The sequence below is a fragment of the Macaca thibetana genome, chromosome 20 (genome assembly GCF_024542745.1).
Source record: "Macaca thibetana thibetana isolate TM-01 chromosome 20, ASM2454274v1, whole genome shotgun sequence".
Classification (NCBI taxonomy): domain Eukaryota; kingdom Metazoa; phylum Chordata; class Mammalia; order Primates; family Cercopithecidae; genus Macaca; species Macaca thibetana.
Genome location: NC_065597.1, coordinates 24,032,458 through 24,050,132, shown reverse-complemented (window position 1 = coordinate 24,050,132; position 17,675 = coordinate 24,032,458). Strand labels below are relative to the sequence as shown.

At 43.4% G+C, this 17,675-nt stretch overlaps 1 protein-coding gene and 1 long non-coding RNA gene across 2 annotated transcripts in view; one reads left to right on the top strand and one right to left on the bottom strand.

Annotated features, from left to right (window-relative positions):
* The window catches only part of LOC126943997 (uncharacterized), a 19,011-nt gene extending 14,754 nt beyond the window's left edge, over positions 1-4,257 (top strand). The window contains exons 3-4 of the long non-coding RNA XR_007721926.1: positions 967-1,087; positions 4,013-4,257. This is a non-coding gene — a long non-coding RNA (uncharacterized LOC126943997). The remainder of the gene's footprint in view (positions 1-966; positions 1,088-4,012) is intronic.
* Positions 1-17,675, bottom strand: part of CENPN (centromere protein N) — a 26,252-nt gene extending 8,577 nt beyond the window's left edge. The window contains exons 1-7 of the mRNA XM_050773220.1: positions 17,439-17,675; positions 12,683-12,863; positions 10,593-10,638; positions 7,462-7,521; positions 7,003-7,079; positions 4,238-4,414; positions 1,808-1,909 (exon numbers count right to left, since the gene is read on the bottom strand). Of these exons, the coding sequence (XP_050629177.1) occupies positions 1,808-1,909; positions 4,238-4,414; positions 7,003-7,079; positions 7,462-7,521; positions 10,593-10,638; positions 12,683-12,853 (633 nt within the window). The 5' untranslated portion in view covers positions 12,854-12,863; positions 17,439-17,675. The remainder of the gene's footprint in view (positions 1-1,807; positions 1,910-4,237; positions 4,415-7,002; positions 7,080-7,461; positions 7,522-10,592; positions 10,639-12,682; positions 12,864-17,438) is intronic.

Genomic DNA, 17,675 nt, shown 5'->3' with positions numbered 1-17,675 from the left:
CAAAGCCCAGGGAATCTATGGAAGCATTTGTACTGTGGTATTTCAGCGTCGTCAGTGCTGAATCTTCATAACCCTAAAAAACTTACTGAGATTGCTTTTGGAAAAATAACTTTCCTTCTCTAAGTCTGAATCTCTTGAACCCCTTCTCCTACCTTCACCCACTGAATCCATTGTTTTTATAGTTTAGTGCTTGACAACGTGGATTTTCCTAAGAATGCCACTGTCTTTGTTTTTTTTTTTGAGACAATATCTCAGTCTGTTGCTCAGGCTGGAGTAAGTGGCATGATCATGATTTGCTGCAGCCTCAATCTCCCTGGGCTTTGGAGATCCTCCTAACTCAGCCTCCCAGGTAGCTGGGACTAAAGGCACGTGGCACCACGCCTGGCTATTTTTTTTTTTTTGAGACGGAGTCTCGCTCTGTTGCCCAGGCTGGAGGGCAGTGGCGCGATCTCCGCTCACTGCAAGCTCTGCCTCCCGGGTTCACGTTATACTCCTGCCTCAGCCTCCCAAGTAGGTGGGACTACAGGCGCCTACCACCACACCTGGCCAAAAAAAATACATTTTTTTTGTATTTTTAGTAGAGACGGGGTTTTGCCGTGTTAGCGAGGATGGTCTTAATCTCCTGACCTCGTGATCTGCCCACCTCGGCCTCCCAGAGTGCTGGGATTACAGGCGTGAGCCACTGCGCCTGGCATGCCTGGCTATTGTATTTTTTGTAGAGATGGGTTTCGCCATATTGCCCAAGCTGGTCTTGAACTCCTGGGCTCAAGGGATTTGCTCTTCTTAGCCTCCCAAAGAACTAGGGTTACAGGCATGAGCCACCGTGCTTGGCCACTACTGTCATATTATAGCAGAACAGTTTATATCAATTTGGTGAGAGGGTAGTAGGTAGGAGAGGATGGCTAGAGAAGAAAATCATGATCTAACTTGAAAAAATATATATATTATTTATCTTTTATTTTGTAGAGACCGGGTCTCCCTATGTTGCCCAGGCTCGTCTCGAACTCCTGGGCTCAAGCATTCCTCCCACTTGGCCTCCTAAAGTGCTGGGATTATAGGCGTGAACCACTGTGGCTGGCCTCATGATGTAAGTTCTTAATGTTAGTTCTTCCTTAAGGAGGGACTGCTTGCACAGAGCCATCACTTCTTTCTGCTTAGAACAGATGAAAATACAGAAGTATAACATCTCTAGTGGCTCAAAGATATACACAGAGCATTAACAATCCACTCACAGGAGTGTCAACACATATGCAGACATTTGCCATGCATAATTTGAAAAAACACCCCTGCATCTGTAAGGACAGATCTGTATTTGTCATTAGAGGGGAACATTAACATTCAAATAATTTTAACACATGAACTTTGGGACTTAAAAAACCACTGCTTTTCTCTTTAATTCCAGTGCCTGTATAACCTACTTGACTGATGGGACAAAAAGTTAATTCTTCTTTTCTGTTGTTTGACAGAGTAATATATTTAGCTTCAAAAGACAATGTGAAGTTACTCTAAAGAGAAAACAAATTCTAGTGTGATTAGCTGATTTGGAAGCTGAGATCTACAACATAGACTCCAATAACTAATGACTGGTATAAAACACAATACAATTGTAAAAAGATGGCTGTGAGGAATTTTTATTTTCCTTTCATGTTCACTAATTGTAAGCTTTCTTCATTTCAGTAATATCTAAAGTGATCTCCTCTTGTCAGAGGTAGATTTTCCCAGTAGCTACTTTTCCCAGTAGCTTCTAACTCCTGTGTGAAAGAGAAAATAAAGATTTACCTTTAAAGAGAGTCACTGATTGGCTCACCTGATTATACTGTTTAAAAACAATAGCCTTAAGAGAGTCCAGATACCGACTTCTCAGGTCCATTTTCACAATCTGATGGTGTTTGCTAGCAACTGTCAGCGCCTTGAAATGAAAATTTGCAAGACCATTATTAGGATTACTGTCTCTGTGTTTGTAATATTTGTTGAAGTAAAATGTAAGAGCAGCAATTAGTGAATAGTTTCCTCATAAATGTAAAAAGAAGTCTAGAGAAAAATCTGATAGCCTGTTACTGAGCTTCAAAAACAAAGTGGTTAATACCATTAAGATTCTGATAAATGCAGTCTGTTGTATCAATTTTTTAGAAAAGTGATCCTGTTTAAAGTTAGAAGTTACTAATAAATCAAGTTCAGACTTAGGAATAAACAATAAATACTCAAAATGTTACTGTTTTTGAATACCAGTCATCTAATACTATAATGATATTGCCATACAAAAATGCAGATATGTATGCTTTAGGACAAATACTAAAGAAAAAAGTGTATACTGAATATAGCTTATAAGAGTTTCCTGTCATTAGGGAAAAAGAAGACTGAAACAGAATTCCTATGATAGGATAAGATGTTTACCCAGATCTAGAGAATAGAGACAAGCACGCCTTAAGATACACAATAGAAATGAATATTAGTCCACGCGGTGGCTCATGCCTGTAATCCCAGCACTTTGGCAGGCCGCGGCAGGCGGATCACTTGACGTCAGGAGTTTGAGACCAGCCTGGGCAACATGGTGAAACCCAGTCTCCACTAAAAATAGAAAAGTAAATTAGCCAGGCATAGTGGTGAGTGCCTGTAGTCCCAGCTACTTGGGAGGCTGAGGCAGGAGAATCGCTTGAACCTGAGGGGAGGAAGGTGCAGTGAGCCAAGATTGCCTCACTACACCCAAGCCTGGGTGACAGAGTGAGACTCCATCTCAGGAAAAAAAAAAAGAACATTAGCATTTGGGGTAATGTTTAAACTACCTGTGGCAAGGTGTACTCACCTGGCTGTAAGTGGATGAAAGACCACTATGTATCATGGAGGAGGAGACCCCAAATGTAAAGAAGTATTTTAAGGAAATAGAAGTGAGTAGCAGTCTTTGCCATTTCAATAAACCACCAAAAAACTTAAATGACAAGCAAGTAGTCACAGAGACCCTAGTGAGAGACCCAGGCTCGCCTGGTCACAACAGTAGAGTCCTTGGTACTCCACACCGCACCTCCACCCAACTCTGCTGTGGAGTGACAGGACATGATGCAGCCAGGATGGCAGAGCTGCCCCCTACAACCAGCTGACGTGGCAGCTCTGGAACCAACTGAAGGTGCCACTGTGGTTGTGAATGCTAATAGTGGCAGCAGCAAGTGCCAGGCCAATTTAGGGAGAACTAATTTGGGGAAAGATGCTAGGAAGCCTGTGATAGTAAAGGCAGAACCATAAAGAGAAGCAGGCTCTGAACAGAGGCTACATCTTATGTGGAAGCAGTCTCCTTGTGTATAGAATGTGGGAGAAATGGTTACAAAGGAAAATAATGTTTATTAATAAGCAAATTATACAATTATGAAAAAGTAATGTGGTATATTTATTTGTAACCATGTGGAAATGTTGTTACTTTTTTTTTTTTTTTGAGATGGAGTTTCTTTCTCGTTGCCCAGGCTGGAGTGCAATGGCGCGATCTGGGCTCACTGTAACCTCTGCCTCCCGGGTTCAAGCAATTCTCCTGCCTTAGCCTCCCAAGTAACTGGGATTACGGCGCCTGCCACCACGCCTGGCTACTTTTTTTGTATTTTTAGTAGAGACAGGGTTTTGCCACGTTGCCCAGGCTGGTCTCAAACTCCTGACCTCAGGTGATGCACCGACCTCAGCCTCCCAAAGTGCTGGGATTACAGACGTGAGCACCGTGCCTGGTCTACCCTGGCTTTTATGAGAACTATCTTGTCAAAGGCAATAGCAAACTTTGACAGTAGTTATTTTGAACGAATGGAATAGGGAAAAGGGGTATGAAGCTTTGAAGACTTTTTATCTTTAGAGACTTCTGTATCGGTTGCATTTTTTATATTAAGTATGCATTATTTCTAGATCAAAAAACAATAAAGTACAGCTCCAATCTAGTATCTTATGCCATGTTCCCATCTGCAGATAACAACACCCTCTGTTTCTTATTTTAGGAGAACAAGAATTACATGTGGTTTTCTGTGTCTTTTTTTTTTTTTAGAGGTGGGGTGTTGCTTTGTCTTGTGATCACAGCTCACGGCAGCCTCGGACTCGTGGGCACGAGCAATCCTCCCACTTCAGCTTCCCAAGTAGCTGGGACCACAGGTACATGCCACTGCACCTGGCCTGGCATTCTCTATCAAATACTTATTGAGCAGTTAAAATCTATATAGATCTTTGAGATAGGATAATAAAATATTATAGCTTGTAATAATTTGTTCCATACCTGACCCAGAAGCGGTGTATTGCGCCTCAGAGTGGAGGAGGACTTGAAGGCATACGGAGTCTGGGAGTAGTATACCACGTAGGTAGGTTTGTACTGGTTTGGCTTTGTGTACTGAGTTCCCCAGGCGATTCGAATCCAGACTGCATTCTCCTCAGTTTCTCTGAAGCTGACTGTCACCTTATTAAAAAAAAAAAAAAAAAAAAAAAAAAAGGCGTAATTTCCTAATTAAAATTTCATTGTGGCATCAACTCCAGGTGCTTTTTAGGGGTGAACAATGATGTCCCTATGCTTGTGTATGTGGGTTGAGACCTGGCAGTCTTTTTAGGGGTGAACAATGATGTCCCTATACTCGTGTATGCAGGCTGAGGCCTGGCAGTCTTTTCTGCTTTTCGTGAGTATTTTGGGAATCTTTGGGAAAACATTTTGTGATTTTTTTTTAAAAACATCCTTTTCATTTCTTCTTTTTTCTTCTGAGACTAGGTCTTGCTCTGTTGCTCAGGCTGGAGTGCTGTGGCATGATCATAGCTCTCTCACTGCAGCCTCGACTTCCTGGGCTCAAGCGATCCCATCTTGCTTCCCTAGTAGCTGAGACCACAGGCATGTGCCATCATGCCTGGCTAATTTTTTTAAAAGTTTTTTTGTAGAGGTGATTGTTTTTTCAATAATTTCTTGGACTTGTCCTGAAAACTGTTCTTCCATCTCTAAGAGTTTATAAGGTAAGGCAGCCTTACAAATGAGATACTTGTTTTATAATGAAGCCTTCTTAGCATCTAACCCAGACCTAGCACACACTATAAAGTTTAACAGTAAGATTTCTATGTAATTAGGCTGGGTGTTGTGGCTCAAGCCATAATCGTAGCACTTTGGGAGGCTGAGGTACGAGGATCGCTTGAGCCCAGGAGTTTGAGACCAACCTGGGCAACACAGTGAAACTCATTATCTACCAAAAAAAAGAAAAGGCAGGCGCAGTGGCATGTGCCTATAGTCCCAGCTACTCAAGAGGCTGAGGTGGGAGGATGGCTTGAGCCTGGAAGGTCTAGGCTATAGTGAGCCGAGATCATGTCAGTCTATTCTAGCCTGGACAACAGAGTGAGACCATGTCTAAAAAAAAAAAAGAAGAAAAAAGGAGATTTCTGTGTCATAATGGGCTTGAAAATATACTGTTCCTAATGCTCTTATGCATTTAGCTCAGAAGCTAAAAACTCCTCTAAAGGAATGTTATATGGCGAGACCAAAGGAAGTAGTACTACCTTGTATCCATTTCATGAATAAAATACAGGCCTTTCCAAACTTTTAAATATGGTTGCCAATTGGTCTGGAATTTAATAGCCTGCTCCTGGATTATCAGCTCCCCTCTGATTCAGCTTCCCTTTAAAGCTTTGAGCCTAGAAAGTAGGGACTTGAGTGAGATACACTTGGCTTGCCAAAGTCTCTGTTTCCTCCCTCTGAGATCTTGTTCTAGGAAAAGTGGGTGGTTACGGTGGCACTAGCAAATTCTGCCCATTCTTTACCAGCTTTTCCAAATTCCCTCAGTGCAGGAGACAATAAAGTTTCCCCAGTCCAGGGTATGGTGGCGTAGAGCTGTCTGACTTTCCTGAGTGAGCAGCACAGAGCTTGGCCCCAATCACGTGCTCAGTGGGCCTCTACTGGCTTGAATGGAAGATCGTCTTATTCTGAACAGCTTCTTTGTTTCACATTACAAAAGCAAAAACATCTGTAAAATCAAGGGTGCTTCAGGTCTTCACTGACCATTACTGGAACTACTAGTTACATGTGGCTATTTAATGTAAAATCATTAAAGTTAAATAAGATTAAAAATTCAGGCTGGGTGCGGTGGCTCACGCCTGTAATCCCAGCACTTTGGGAGGCCGAGGCAGGGAGATCACCTGAGGTTAGGAGTTCAAGACCAGCCTGGCCAACATGGAGAAACTCCATGACTACTAAAAATACAAAAATTAGCTGGGTGTAGTGGTGCGCACCTGTAGTCCCAGCTACTGGAGAGGCTGAGGCAGAATAATTGCTTGAACCCAGGAGGCAGCTGCAGTGAGCCGAGATCTCGCCACTGTACTTCAGCCTGGGCAACAGAGTCTCTGTCTCAACAACAACAACAACATGGCCAGGCGCGGTGGCTCAAGCCTGTAATCCCAGCACTTTGGGAGGCCGAGACGGGTGGATCACGAGGTCAGGAGATCGAGACCATCCTGGCGAACATGGTGAAACCCCGTCTCTACTAAAAAATACAAAAAAACTAGCCGGGCGAGGTGGCGGCGCCTGTAGTCCCAGCTACTCGGGAGGCTGAGGCAGGAGAATGGCGTGAACCCGGGAGGCGGAGCTTGCAGTGAGCTGAGATCCGGCCACTGCACTCCAGCCCAGGAGACAGAGCGAGACTCCGTCTCAAAAAACAAACAAACAAACAACAACAAAAAGATTAAAATTTCAGCTGCTCAGTCACATTAGCCTCAAGTGCTCAGCAGCTACATGTGGCTGAACTGAACAATGCCAATACAGAGCATTTCCATCACTGCAGAGAGCTCGGCTGGACTGAGCTCCTCCAGAAAAAGCAGCCTCAGGCCCTGAATGGACAGGAGAGAGGAAAGGGAAGTTTTTGTAATATTTACAGTGTGTTTTTGATATGGAGTAGAACAGTATGAACTATTACTAACTGAATTTCTTACAAATAAAAAAAAAACTAAGATAGTAGCAAATTTTAAGTGCACAGATGTTATGACATTGAATTTTATGTAAAAGATGAATTTTATTCTTACATTTTTTAATGCTCTCTGAAGAATTTTCTTAAATGAATTTTTGAATTGTTTCATATCAAAAAGGTCAACATCTTCACCTGCCAAAGTGAAAAAAAATAAAGAAAAATCAAGAGAGCTACAATGTTTTCAGTAAATACATTTGCAAAGTACCATGAAACTAAGCATTTTGTATAATTCCAGAGTAATAATGATTAAATCAAACAAATGCTGCTAGTACTTCTGACATGGCACCAAGAAATATGTTTCTCATTTTCCATAAGTAAGTAATAAATAATCACCTCATTTTTAAAGAAATGAGGAACATACTGCTATTCTTTTTTTTTTTTTTTGATATGGAGTCTCGCTCTGTCACCCAGGCTGGAGTGCAGTGGTGCGATCTCAGCTCGCTGTAACCTCTGCCTCCTGAGTCCAAGCCAAACTATCAAATACAAATGTGCAATTGTAAACAGAAAATATTACCTGGTCCTTTACTCATCTGAAAAACATCCCAAACTTTCTGGTGCTGATGAAATTGCGTATCTGAGAGAGGGAAGAAAGGTTTACTATTAGCATATCATAGAACTTTGAACTAATATGCCTATAGATATTTCTATACTATAAAACTGGGGAAAACAGTAATTCATAAATTGGATTATACAGATTTGTGTTCAAAATATAAACTTTATATGGATTAAATTTACTTCATATAAATAAAGCAAATCATAATTACTCAATTCAACTGACTTAGATGATACAGTTCAGTTTTGGTATTTATTCTGTTAGCCCATTTATTCTATTTCCACATAAGCCTGCCCCACAGAATATCACATTAATCTGGCACGACAGGGAATGCTGTGCCCCACAGGACCCACATTTGAGCCAGCTGTTCCTCTGCCTGCAGCCTCTTTTCCTAGCTCCTTACACACCCCACTCCCCACCTCATTCTGCTCTCTACTCAGAGTAGTCCCCACCGTGATCACCCTACCCCAAACGCTCTGTGTTAGTTCCCAGTTCCTGTTGGAGGACTCATCACTACCTGACGTCACATTATGTATGTATTATTATGATTATTTTTTGAGACAGAGTTTCACTCTTTGTTGCCCAGGCTGGAGTGCAATGGTGCAATCTCAGCTCACTGCAACCTCCGCCTCCCAGGTTCAAGTGATTCTCCTGCTTCAGCCTCCCGAGTAGCTGGGATGACACACGCCTGCCACAACACCCGGCTAATTTTTTGTATTTTTAGTACAGATGGGGTTTCACCATGTTGGCCAGGCTGGTCTCAAACTCCTGACTTCAGGTGATCCACCCGCCTTGGCCTCCCAAAGTGCTGGGATTACAGGCATGAGCCACTGTGCCCGGCCACATTATTTAGATGTTCATTTGTACACTGCCTGTCTTGCCAATTAGACTCTGATGGAAATGAGGGACCTGTTCACTGTTGTAGTCCTGGGTCTAAATTGTGTGGCATAAAGCAAGCACTCAGTATTTGTTTTGTTTTTCTAAGAGGCAGGGTCTCACTATGTTAACTGGGCTAGACTTGAATTCGTGGCTCAAGTGATCCTCCTGCCTCAGCCTCCCAGGTGTCCCACACCACCACAACAGGCTTCCGTATATGTTTGATGAACGAATGAATGACTAAGTATATGACAGAAAACACCTTTCAGGAGTTACACACTTGGAGTATCTTGGAGTAGAAATGATCTAGGAAGTTAGCAAGTTCAACCATATCCCTTCATCCTTCTGGCTTAAAACTCTCTCTGCCCTGACCTGTCTGTGTCTCTTGGACCTCAGACCAGGTTTTCTTTTCTTTTTCTTTCTTTTTTTTTTTTTTTTTTTGAGACAGAGTCTCCTGGTGTCGCCAGGCTGGAGTGCAATGGTGCGATCTTGGCTCACTGCAACCTCTTGTCTCCTGGGTTCAAGCGATTCTCCTGCCTCAGCCTCCCGAGTAGCAGATTACAGGCACCTGCCACCATGCCTGGCTAATTTTTTGTATTTTTAATAGAGATGGGGTTTCACCATAGTGGCCAGGCTGGTCTCCAACTTCTGACCTCAGGTGATCCACCTGCCTTGGTCTCCTAAAGTGCTGGCATGAGCCACTGTGTCTAGCCAGGTGCTTAATGAATTTTTGAATGAATGTATGAGAAATGGGAATGGTGTGGATCCACCTTTTATGCCTGAGAGAATCCAACCACTGAAAATGAGATAAACTAAATCAGAGGCAGATGCTCTAAATTCAGCAATAGCATGAATTGGAGCATGCCATGAGTTGGAACAAAGTATTACTAAAGATAATTTCTGTTACACTTACAGAAAACAGCTAATACATAATGATTGCAGTTAGTTAATACCAGGCTCTAAGTATTTAACTTGTACTCTTATTTAATTCTCACCATAACCTTGTGTGATATTATCACTATTATACAGATGGGTCAAATGATAATACCAGAGATGTTGGTATGCCACAGAGATGTTAACCAGCTTCCTACAGGGCTCACAGGGAGGCAGTAATGGAGCCATGAAATGAACCCAAGAAATCTGGCCCCAGGGCCTGTGTTCTCAGCCCCTACATTATGCTGCCTTCTGATTAAAAAAACAGACATCTTGAAAAAGTACAGACAGGCAAGCTAAACAAAAATCAATGAAATGGAAGGGAGGAGAGGTGAGAAGCTATACTGTAATAGGAACAAATTTTCAGAAAGTTATTTTCAAATCCTATAGTAATAGTACAGATGCTTCTTGACTTATGATGGGGCTATGCCTGATAAATCCACCTTGAGGTGAAAATAATTCACCTAACCTTTATATCTTAGCTTAGCCTAGCCTACTTTATGTGTGCTCAGAGCACTTATAGCCTACAGTTGAGCAAAATCATCCAAGAGTCTTCTATCATAAACTGTTGCATACTTCATGTAATTTACTAAATACTATATGAAAGTGAGAAAAGAATGGTCATATGGGAACTCAAAGTATGGTTTCTGTTGAATGTCTGCTGCTTTCATACTGGTTGAAAAATTTTAAGTTGAGCTGTTGTAAGTTGGCAACCTGAGTAATACAAAGCCTAACATTTACTTTATGCTAGTTACCATGCTAACAGCTTCTCAGGCTCTACCTCATTTAATCCTAACAAGAATCTTGTGAAGCAGATACTGTACTATTATCTCTGCTTGAAGTCTGAGGCTCAGAAAGGTGATGCAGCTTGTCAAACAACATATGGTTGAGTGACATACTGGGATTTGAAACAAGGTCTCCTCGACTCTAGAATCTGAGGCCTTATATACAAAATTGCTTCTGGGACAAGTACAGCGGTTCACCCCTATAATCCCAGCACTTTGGGAGGCTGAGGAAGGAGGAACACTTGAGCCCAGGAGCTGGAGACCAGCCTGGGCAACATGGCAAAACCTCGTGGCAAAAAATACAAAAAATTAGCCACACATAGTGGTGCACTCCTATAGCCCCAGCTACTTGGGAGGCTGAGGTTGGAGGATTACTTGAATCCAGGAGGCAGAGGTCGCGGTGAGCTGAGATGACGTTAAAGCACTCCAGCCTGGGCGACAAAATTGCCTCTGATGAAACTGATCAGTTAAGTGTAAATGCCAATCACTAAAACTTACAAATGATGTCTAACAGGGCAGCGTCATTGAGACTTGCACGCTTTTCCTAAAAGAGAAAACAAATTATTTAGTAACCGTGGTGATAGATTTGGTTCTATCCCATTTAAAACACATTTTAGGATTGGTTAGAACAGACTATTTGTACGTTCTCAGTACTTTACTGACAAACTGTCTCCAATCTGTTCTCCTGTTAACCAATGGACATTCTGACTGATTCATGTCTTAGTCCAGGCATTCACAACCTTCTCTCACAATTTATTCCTCATTCATCACTGTTAACTTCTTGATTTTTACAAAATTAAGTTTATTGAAGTATAATTATCATCCATTAAACTGTTTAAATATATATTTTAAATATATTTAAAGTATACAATTTGATACATTTTGACTTACGAATATACACACAAAACCATTACCACAATGAAGGCAGTGACAATATCCACCAGCACTGCCTCCCAAATTTTCTCGTGTCTCTTTTTTTTTTTTGAGACAGAGTCTTGCTCTATTGCCCAGGCAGGAGTACAAAGGTGCACTCTTAGCTCACTGCAGCCTTTGTCTCCCAGGTTCAAGTGATGCTCCTGCCTCAGCCTCCTGAGGAGTTGGGACTACAGGCGTGTGCCACTATGCCCAGCTAATTTTTGTATCTTTAGTAGAGAAGGGGTTTCTCCATGATGGCCAGCTGGTCTCCTAACCCCAAATGATCTGCCTGCCTTGGCCTTCCAAAGTGCTGGGATTCCAGGCAGGAGCCACTGAGTCCAATCTTGTGTCCCTTTCTTATCACCGCCCACTTCCTTCCACTCTTCTTGGTTCCCATGTCTCTACCTCCCAAGCCTTAGTCCTAAGGCAAACGCTGATCGGCTTTCTGTCATTACAGATTTGTTTACATTTTCTAGAGGTTTTTATGAATGTTAACATAAGTATGTACTCATTTTTTGGTCTGGCTTTTACTCAGCACAATTATTTTCATATCCATCCATATGTTAGCATCTATGAATACTTCATTCCTTTTTATTGCTGAGTATATCCACTGTATGGATACATCACAATCTGTTAATCTGTTTACCTGCTGATGGACATTTGGGTTGTTTCCAGTTTGTGGCTTTTATGAATAATGTTGCTGTGAACATTAGTACACACATTTTTATGTGAACGTGTTTTGTTTTTAAAACAATGCTACAATGCATCTTGATTTATATAACTAAATATTTATCAATTATAATATTTATACATACCTCATTTTTTATTATTTTCTCATCATAAATTTCTGTAAGTAGAATTGCTAGGTCAAAAAGTATATTTATTTAAAAGTGAAGGAGGCCAGGCATGGTGGCTCACACCTGTAATCCCAGCACTTTGGAAGGCCAAGGTGAGTGGATCACCTGAGGTCAGGAGTTCGACACCAACCTGACCAAGATGGCAAAACCTCGTCTCTACTGAAAATACAAAAATTAGCCAGTGTGGTGGTGCGTGCCTGTACTCCCAGCTACTCAGGAGGCTGAGGCACTAGAATCGCTAGAACCTGGGAGGCAGAGGTTGCAGTAAGCTGAGATTGTGCCATTGCACTCTGGCCTGGATGACAGAGTAAGACTGTCTCAAAAATAAACAAACAAATAAATAAATAGAAGTGAAGGGGGGATGGGTATATTGGAATAAGAAAATTATTTGAACTATATTTGCAACTAAAACATTTTAAAACAATAAGCAATTAAGTCGATAAACACACATGAAAGACAGAGTCTCTTTCCTTACAACTCTGCCAATACATTTGGGTGTTGTTGTCTTTTCATCCTTGATAATTTGATAGGTTTAAAAAAATACTGCAAAAAACACTGCTTGTTATTTTAATTTGTACTGTTTTTTCTTCTCCTATGATATTTACTTTTTCCATCTTATTGATTTGTAAGCATTCTTTTAAGATGAAAAGGTCAATTAAAAATTAGGTTTTTTTCCACTGCAGCTGTATATAGACCTCATCACTTCACTAATAGTTTAGCAGCTACCTTACATCTCTTTTGGGGTAAGGAATAGAAGAAAGAAAAACCCAAAGGGGTATCACTCTGTTCAAGACTCATCATTTCTAACACTGTTACCTCACACAGATGGATCAAGTGCTGAACTACAGATTCCTTTCTCTGCCGGAAATTTACAGTCTGCAGTTGATTTTCAGACAAAAAATCCCAGGCCTTCAGGATTGTTGTCAGTTCATTCAGGGGGATTTTCAAGATGGTCCTCTTGATGAACTCAGCAACAGTCTCATCCATCTCTTTGGCGCTTTTACAAAACAAAAACAGCACAACAAAGTATTAACCAAATACAATACTTGTCTGTTTTTATTTACACATACACACACACGTATGAAAAATAGAGACAGGGTCTCACTACATTGCCCAGGTTGGTCTTGAACTCTTAGGCTTAAGCAATCCACCCACCTCAACCTGCCAAAGTGCTGAGATTACAGGCATGAGCCACCGCGCCTGGCCATCAGCATATTTAGCTGGGATTTTGATTTGTAGGTCAAACACCTAAATGTTTACACTTTTTCAGCTATTCTGCAGTGTTTTAGCATAAGCATTTAATTATTTTCTCCTTAGTGTATATTTAAATGTTTTAGAGTTTAAAAATTAGTGTGCTCTCTCCTTTTCTGGCTAGAGTATTTTGATGTTTTGATGGCGATGATACATAAATCATTCATTCATTCACTGATTCATGTAACCCCTTACTGAGGACCTGTGCATGCCAGGCACTTTTCTAGGCACTGGGGATAGATATGTCTTTGGCCAAAAAGACAAACATCTGTTCCAGTATGGTGCATCCATTCTAGTGGGGAGAGAGAAACAACAGAGGAATCACAAACTATGTTAAAAGTGAGGAGTGCTGGAGAAAATGGAATAATTTTGGCAGGCTGAGTTGAGGGTGGGAGTGCTGGAGAGAGTAGGCCTCATAGAGACTATGACTTTGGGGCAATCCTTGCAGGAGAAGGAGTCATGTGGTGGAAGAGCTTTCCAGGCAGAAAGAACAGCATGTGCAACAGTCCCGAGGCAAGAGCCTGCTTGGGGCCTTCAAGGAACAGGGAAGGGTGGCCTCCAGTGAGGGCAAAGCAGAGACAGGAAGGAGGCATAGAGAAGGAGGTGAGGTCAGTGATCATGGAAGGCCCTGACAGCCACTGCAGGGATCACTGCTTTTTTCACTCTGCAAGGTGCTGAGCACAGGCAGGACATGCTCTTGTTTGCCTTTTCTGCCAGGATCAATCTGGCTACTGTACTGAGAACACACTGTAAGGAGGCGAGGGCAGAGGTTGGAGGTTAGTGAGGCAGGGGAAGAGGTCAGATTCTGGATACACTTTTAAGAGGGAACTCACGGGGTTTCTAGATGGATTACATGTGGGGTGTTAGATCAAGAAAAGAACCAAAGATGAAACCAAGGTTTTTACCAGGGAACTAAAAGACAAAGTTACTATTAGCTGAGATGGTCAAGACTGCGACAGGGAAAGAAGAAAGCTCAGGAATTCTGGAAATCTATTCTCAATCTGTTAATATTAAGATAAAGATGAGAGTCCAAAGGAGATACTGAATAAGCAGTTGGATCTGTGAGTCCACAGGACATGCTAAGAGCTAGCGGTGCAGTGGATTGCTGTCTCTCAGTCCTTTTATGCACTGCCTGTGAACAAAGAGCTCTTTCCTCCCTCACTTCTCCTGCCCATGCCTGAAGATGAGATTCCTCAACTGTCTATAAGGTCCTGAGCCCCAAATCCAGTGTGGCTCCCTCATCAATAGGCAAAGGATATAATCTCCAGAGGAATGACCTAGCAGCTGAAGGAATAAGGAAGATTCTGAGCTCTTTTATTATTTTCCTCTGGGCAGAAGTTGTGAGCCAATGTTGACAGCTGATCTCACCTCTGCTACTTTATTTGGGGACACCGGTGAGCATCTCTCTCTCTCTTCAAATACAGAACAAAAAAGCAAACAAACATTGATATTTATTTATTTTTTTCATTCGAGATAAGAGTCTCACTGTGTCACCCAGGCTGGAGTGCAGTGGTGCGACCTCAGCTCACTGGCAACCTCCCCAGCCTGGTTCAAGTGATTCTCCTGCCTCAGCCTCCCAAGTAGCTGGGACTACAGGCGTGCACCACCACACCTGGCTAATTTTTGTGTCTTTAGTAGAGACAGGGTTTCACCATGTTGCCCAGGCTGGTCTCAAACTCCTGACCTCAAGTGATCTGCCCGCCTCGGCCTCCCAAAGTGCTGGGATTAAGGTGTGAGCCAACGTGCGGTTTGCAAACATGATTTTTAAACAATGCAGGGTACAACCTGCATACTTTAATGTCCCTTAACAGTGTATCTTCTAGGAAGGCACACACAGACCTTGGGTGTCTGTGTTTAAGACACAAGCCTGTAGTCTTATCTGTTTCCTTTACAACTTTGGGAATTCCAGGGACAAAGAAGTATCTTCCTACAAGAGTCCTGGCTGTGGCTTATTTGTTGAAAACTGAAAAATTATCCTTGTCTACTTCTGAAAAGAAATATAGTTAACTGTATTTAAAAATATACTGAAAATGATAGTAAAACAAAGATAAAGAGGGAGGATTAGGAGTCGTTTAGAAAGAGAAAAATAACTGAATTAAGGCCGTAGGAACAGAATCAGGATCATGAAACAGGAGTCGGATTTGTTTCTTTGTGTAGTTACTGGACCATCTAAAGCCTTCACCATGGTCTACAAGGCCCCGTGTTGCGTGGCCCCCGCTTCCCTCTCCTTGATTTTCTGAGCTCCAGCTACACTAGTCTCTTATTTAAATAATCTCTTTGGAGAAGGACCATTGTGCCTGCAGTTCCGACTGCCTAGAAGGGTCTTCCTGCACATGTTCTCTCCAGTGACTTCTTGTCATTCAGGTGTTAGCTTAAATGCTTTCTCCTCAGACTTATCCTGACCACACAACCAAAAGTTACTTCCCCACTCTCCACTGCTAATTTTTCTTTTCCTTTTTTTAGATGCAGTCTTGCTTGGTCGCCCACACTGGAGTGCAGTGGCGTGATTTCTGCTCACTGCAGCCTCTGCCTCGCAGGTTCAAATGATTCTCCTGCCTCAGCCTCCTGAGTATCTGGGATTACAGGTGTGCACCATGACACCCAACTAATTTTTCTATTTTTAGTAAAGATGGGGTTTCACCATGTTGGTCAGGCTGGTCTTGAACTCCCAATCTCAAGTGATCCTCCCGCCTCGGCCTCCCAAAGTGCTGGGAGTACAGGCGTGAGCCACTGCGCCAGGCCATCCACTGCTAATTGTCTTTATGGAACTATCTGAAATTATCTTTTTAAATTTTCTTGTTTCTAAAATTGAGCTCCAGGACAGGACGATGTTTTTATTCACAGCTATACTCCTAGACCAGAAAGGCGTCACTATAGCCAAGAACAGTCTACAGCGTCCTTGATAAATACTTGTGGAATGAATGCCTGAGGAGACAACCTGGGCGAACTGGGATTCAACAGTCAGTGAAACATCAAATCAACACCTCTCCCATTAAGAACACGGGCGAGGGGCCAGGAGCGCGCCCGGCACCGTGCATCACTTGAGGTCAGGCGTTCGAGACCACCCAGGCCAACATGGTGAAACTCCGTCTCTACGAGAAATACAAAAAGCAGCTGGATGTCGTGACGCACACCTGTAGTCCCAGCTACTCGGGAGGCTGAGGCAGGAGAACCGCTTGAATCCGGGAGGAGGAGGTTGCAGTGAGCCAAGAACGCGCCACTGCCCTCCAACATGGGCGACATAGCAAAAGTCGTCTCAAAAAAAAAAAAAAAAAAAACACCAAAAAAACCAAAACACACACAGGCGAGGCGAGGCTATTAAAATTGATTCCTGGGCCCTATCAAATTAAACTGAGGGAAGGGCGCACGGAAGGCTTGAGATTTAGCATCTTTTAAAGAGTACGTCAGATGATTAATTCCGGGTAAAGTTTGCAGAACGCCAGTCTAAAGAAATTTGGTAGAGCGCACTCAATCTCACCAATTAAGATGGAAATCACTTTAGTAAAAGTTTACCCCTGTGACCATTTTTAAACTTTCATTTTTTTGTTGTTTTTGAGACAGAGTCTCGCTGTGTCGCCCAGGCTGGAGTGCAGTGGCCGGATCTCAGCTCACTGCAACCTCCGCCTCCCGGGTTCACGCGCTTCTCCTGCCTCAGCCTCCCAAATAGCTGGGATTGCAGGCACCTGATACCACGTCCGGCTCCTGACCTCGTGATCCACCCGCCTCGGCCTCCCAAAGTGCTGGGATTACAGGCGTAAACTACCGCGCCCGGCCCCATTTTAAACTTTCTTTGTACTTCCTAGCGCTTTAGTGCCTGGCATACAGTAGATACTCAAGGTCTGTGGAACGCATGATCAAAAAGATCCATTTTAAGTAACGTTCCCGTAGCCACACACCTCTGCAGAGCTCCAACAGGCAGCCCGAGGAGCAACGCAAGAAGCTACACGGACGAAAAACGACGGAAGCCGAGGTGACAGAAAAGCAAAACCCCAATTCTGGGCCAGGAAGCAACCCTAGGCTCGGAGAGCAGAGCCCCTGTTCACATGACCACACGGCCCGCCTCTGACGCAGTCGCGTGCCTACGTACGGCTCGACCCGCCCCACCGCGGGCGAGGTGACGTCACGTCCGGCACAGCGTCACCGCCCCCTCACCTCGGCTCGAACCGCAGTTCCCCGCCCCGAGCCCGAGACCCAGCGCCAATCTTGAGCCTTACAACGTGCGACAATTAAGAAAAAGCCGCTCCCCGAGACCTGGGATCTGGCTTGCTCAAGGCCCCACACCCTCCCGGGCCCGATGCAATGCCGCCCGGGGCTCTCTTACCGGCCCTCATCTCCTTCAGTCTCCCTCTTCGGCAGCTGTTCCCGCCCGCCGCGCCTTCAAAGCCACCAATTGCAGTTCCCGCCGCCTCCAAGCCCCGCCCAGCGGAGCGCAAGCAACAGTCTTGGGCACAGGGGATTGCACGGGGGAGCGACTGAAGCGAAGGTCGCCGAGCCCCCGCGCCGCTGTTCTTACAAGTGTACAGCCTTGCACCACTAGTGGATTTACACATAGGCTCCG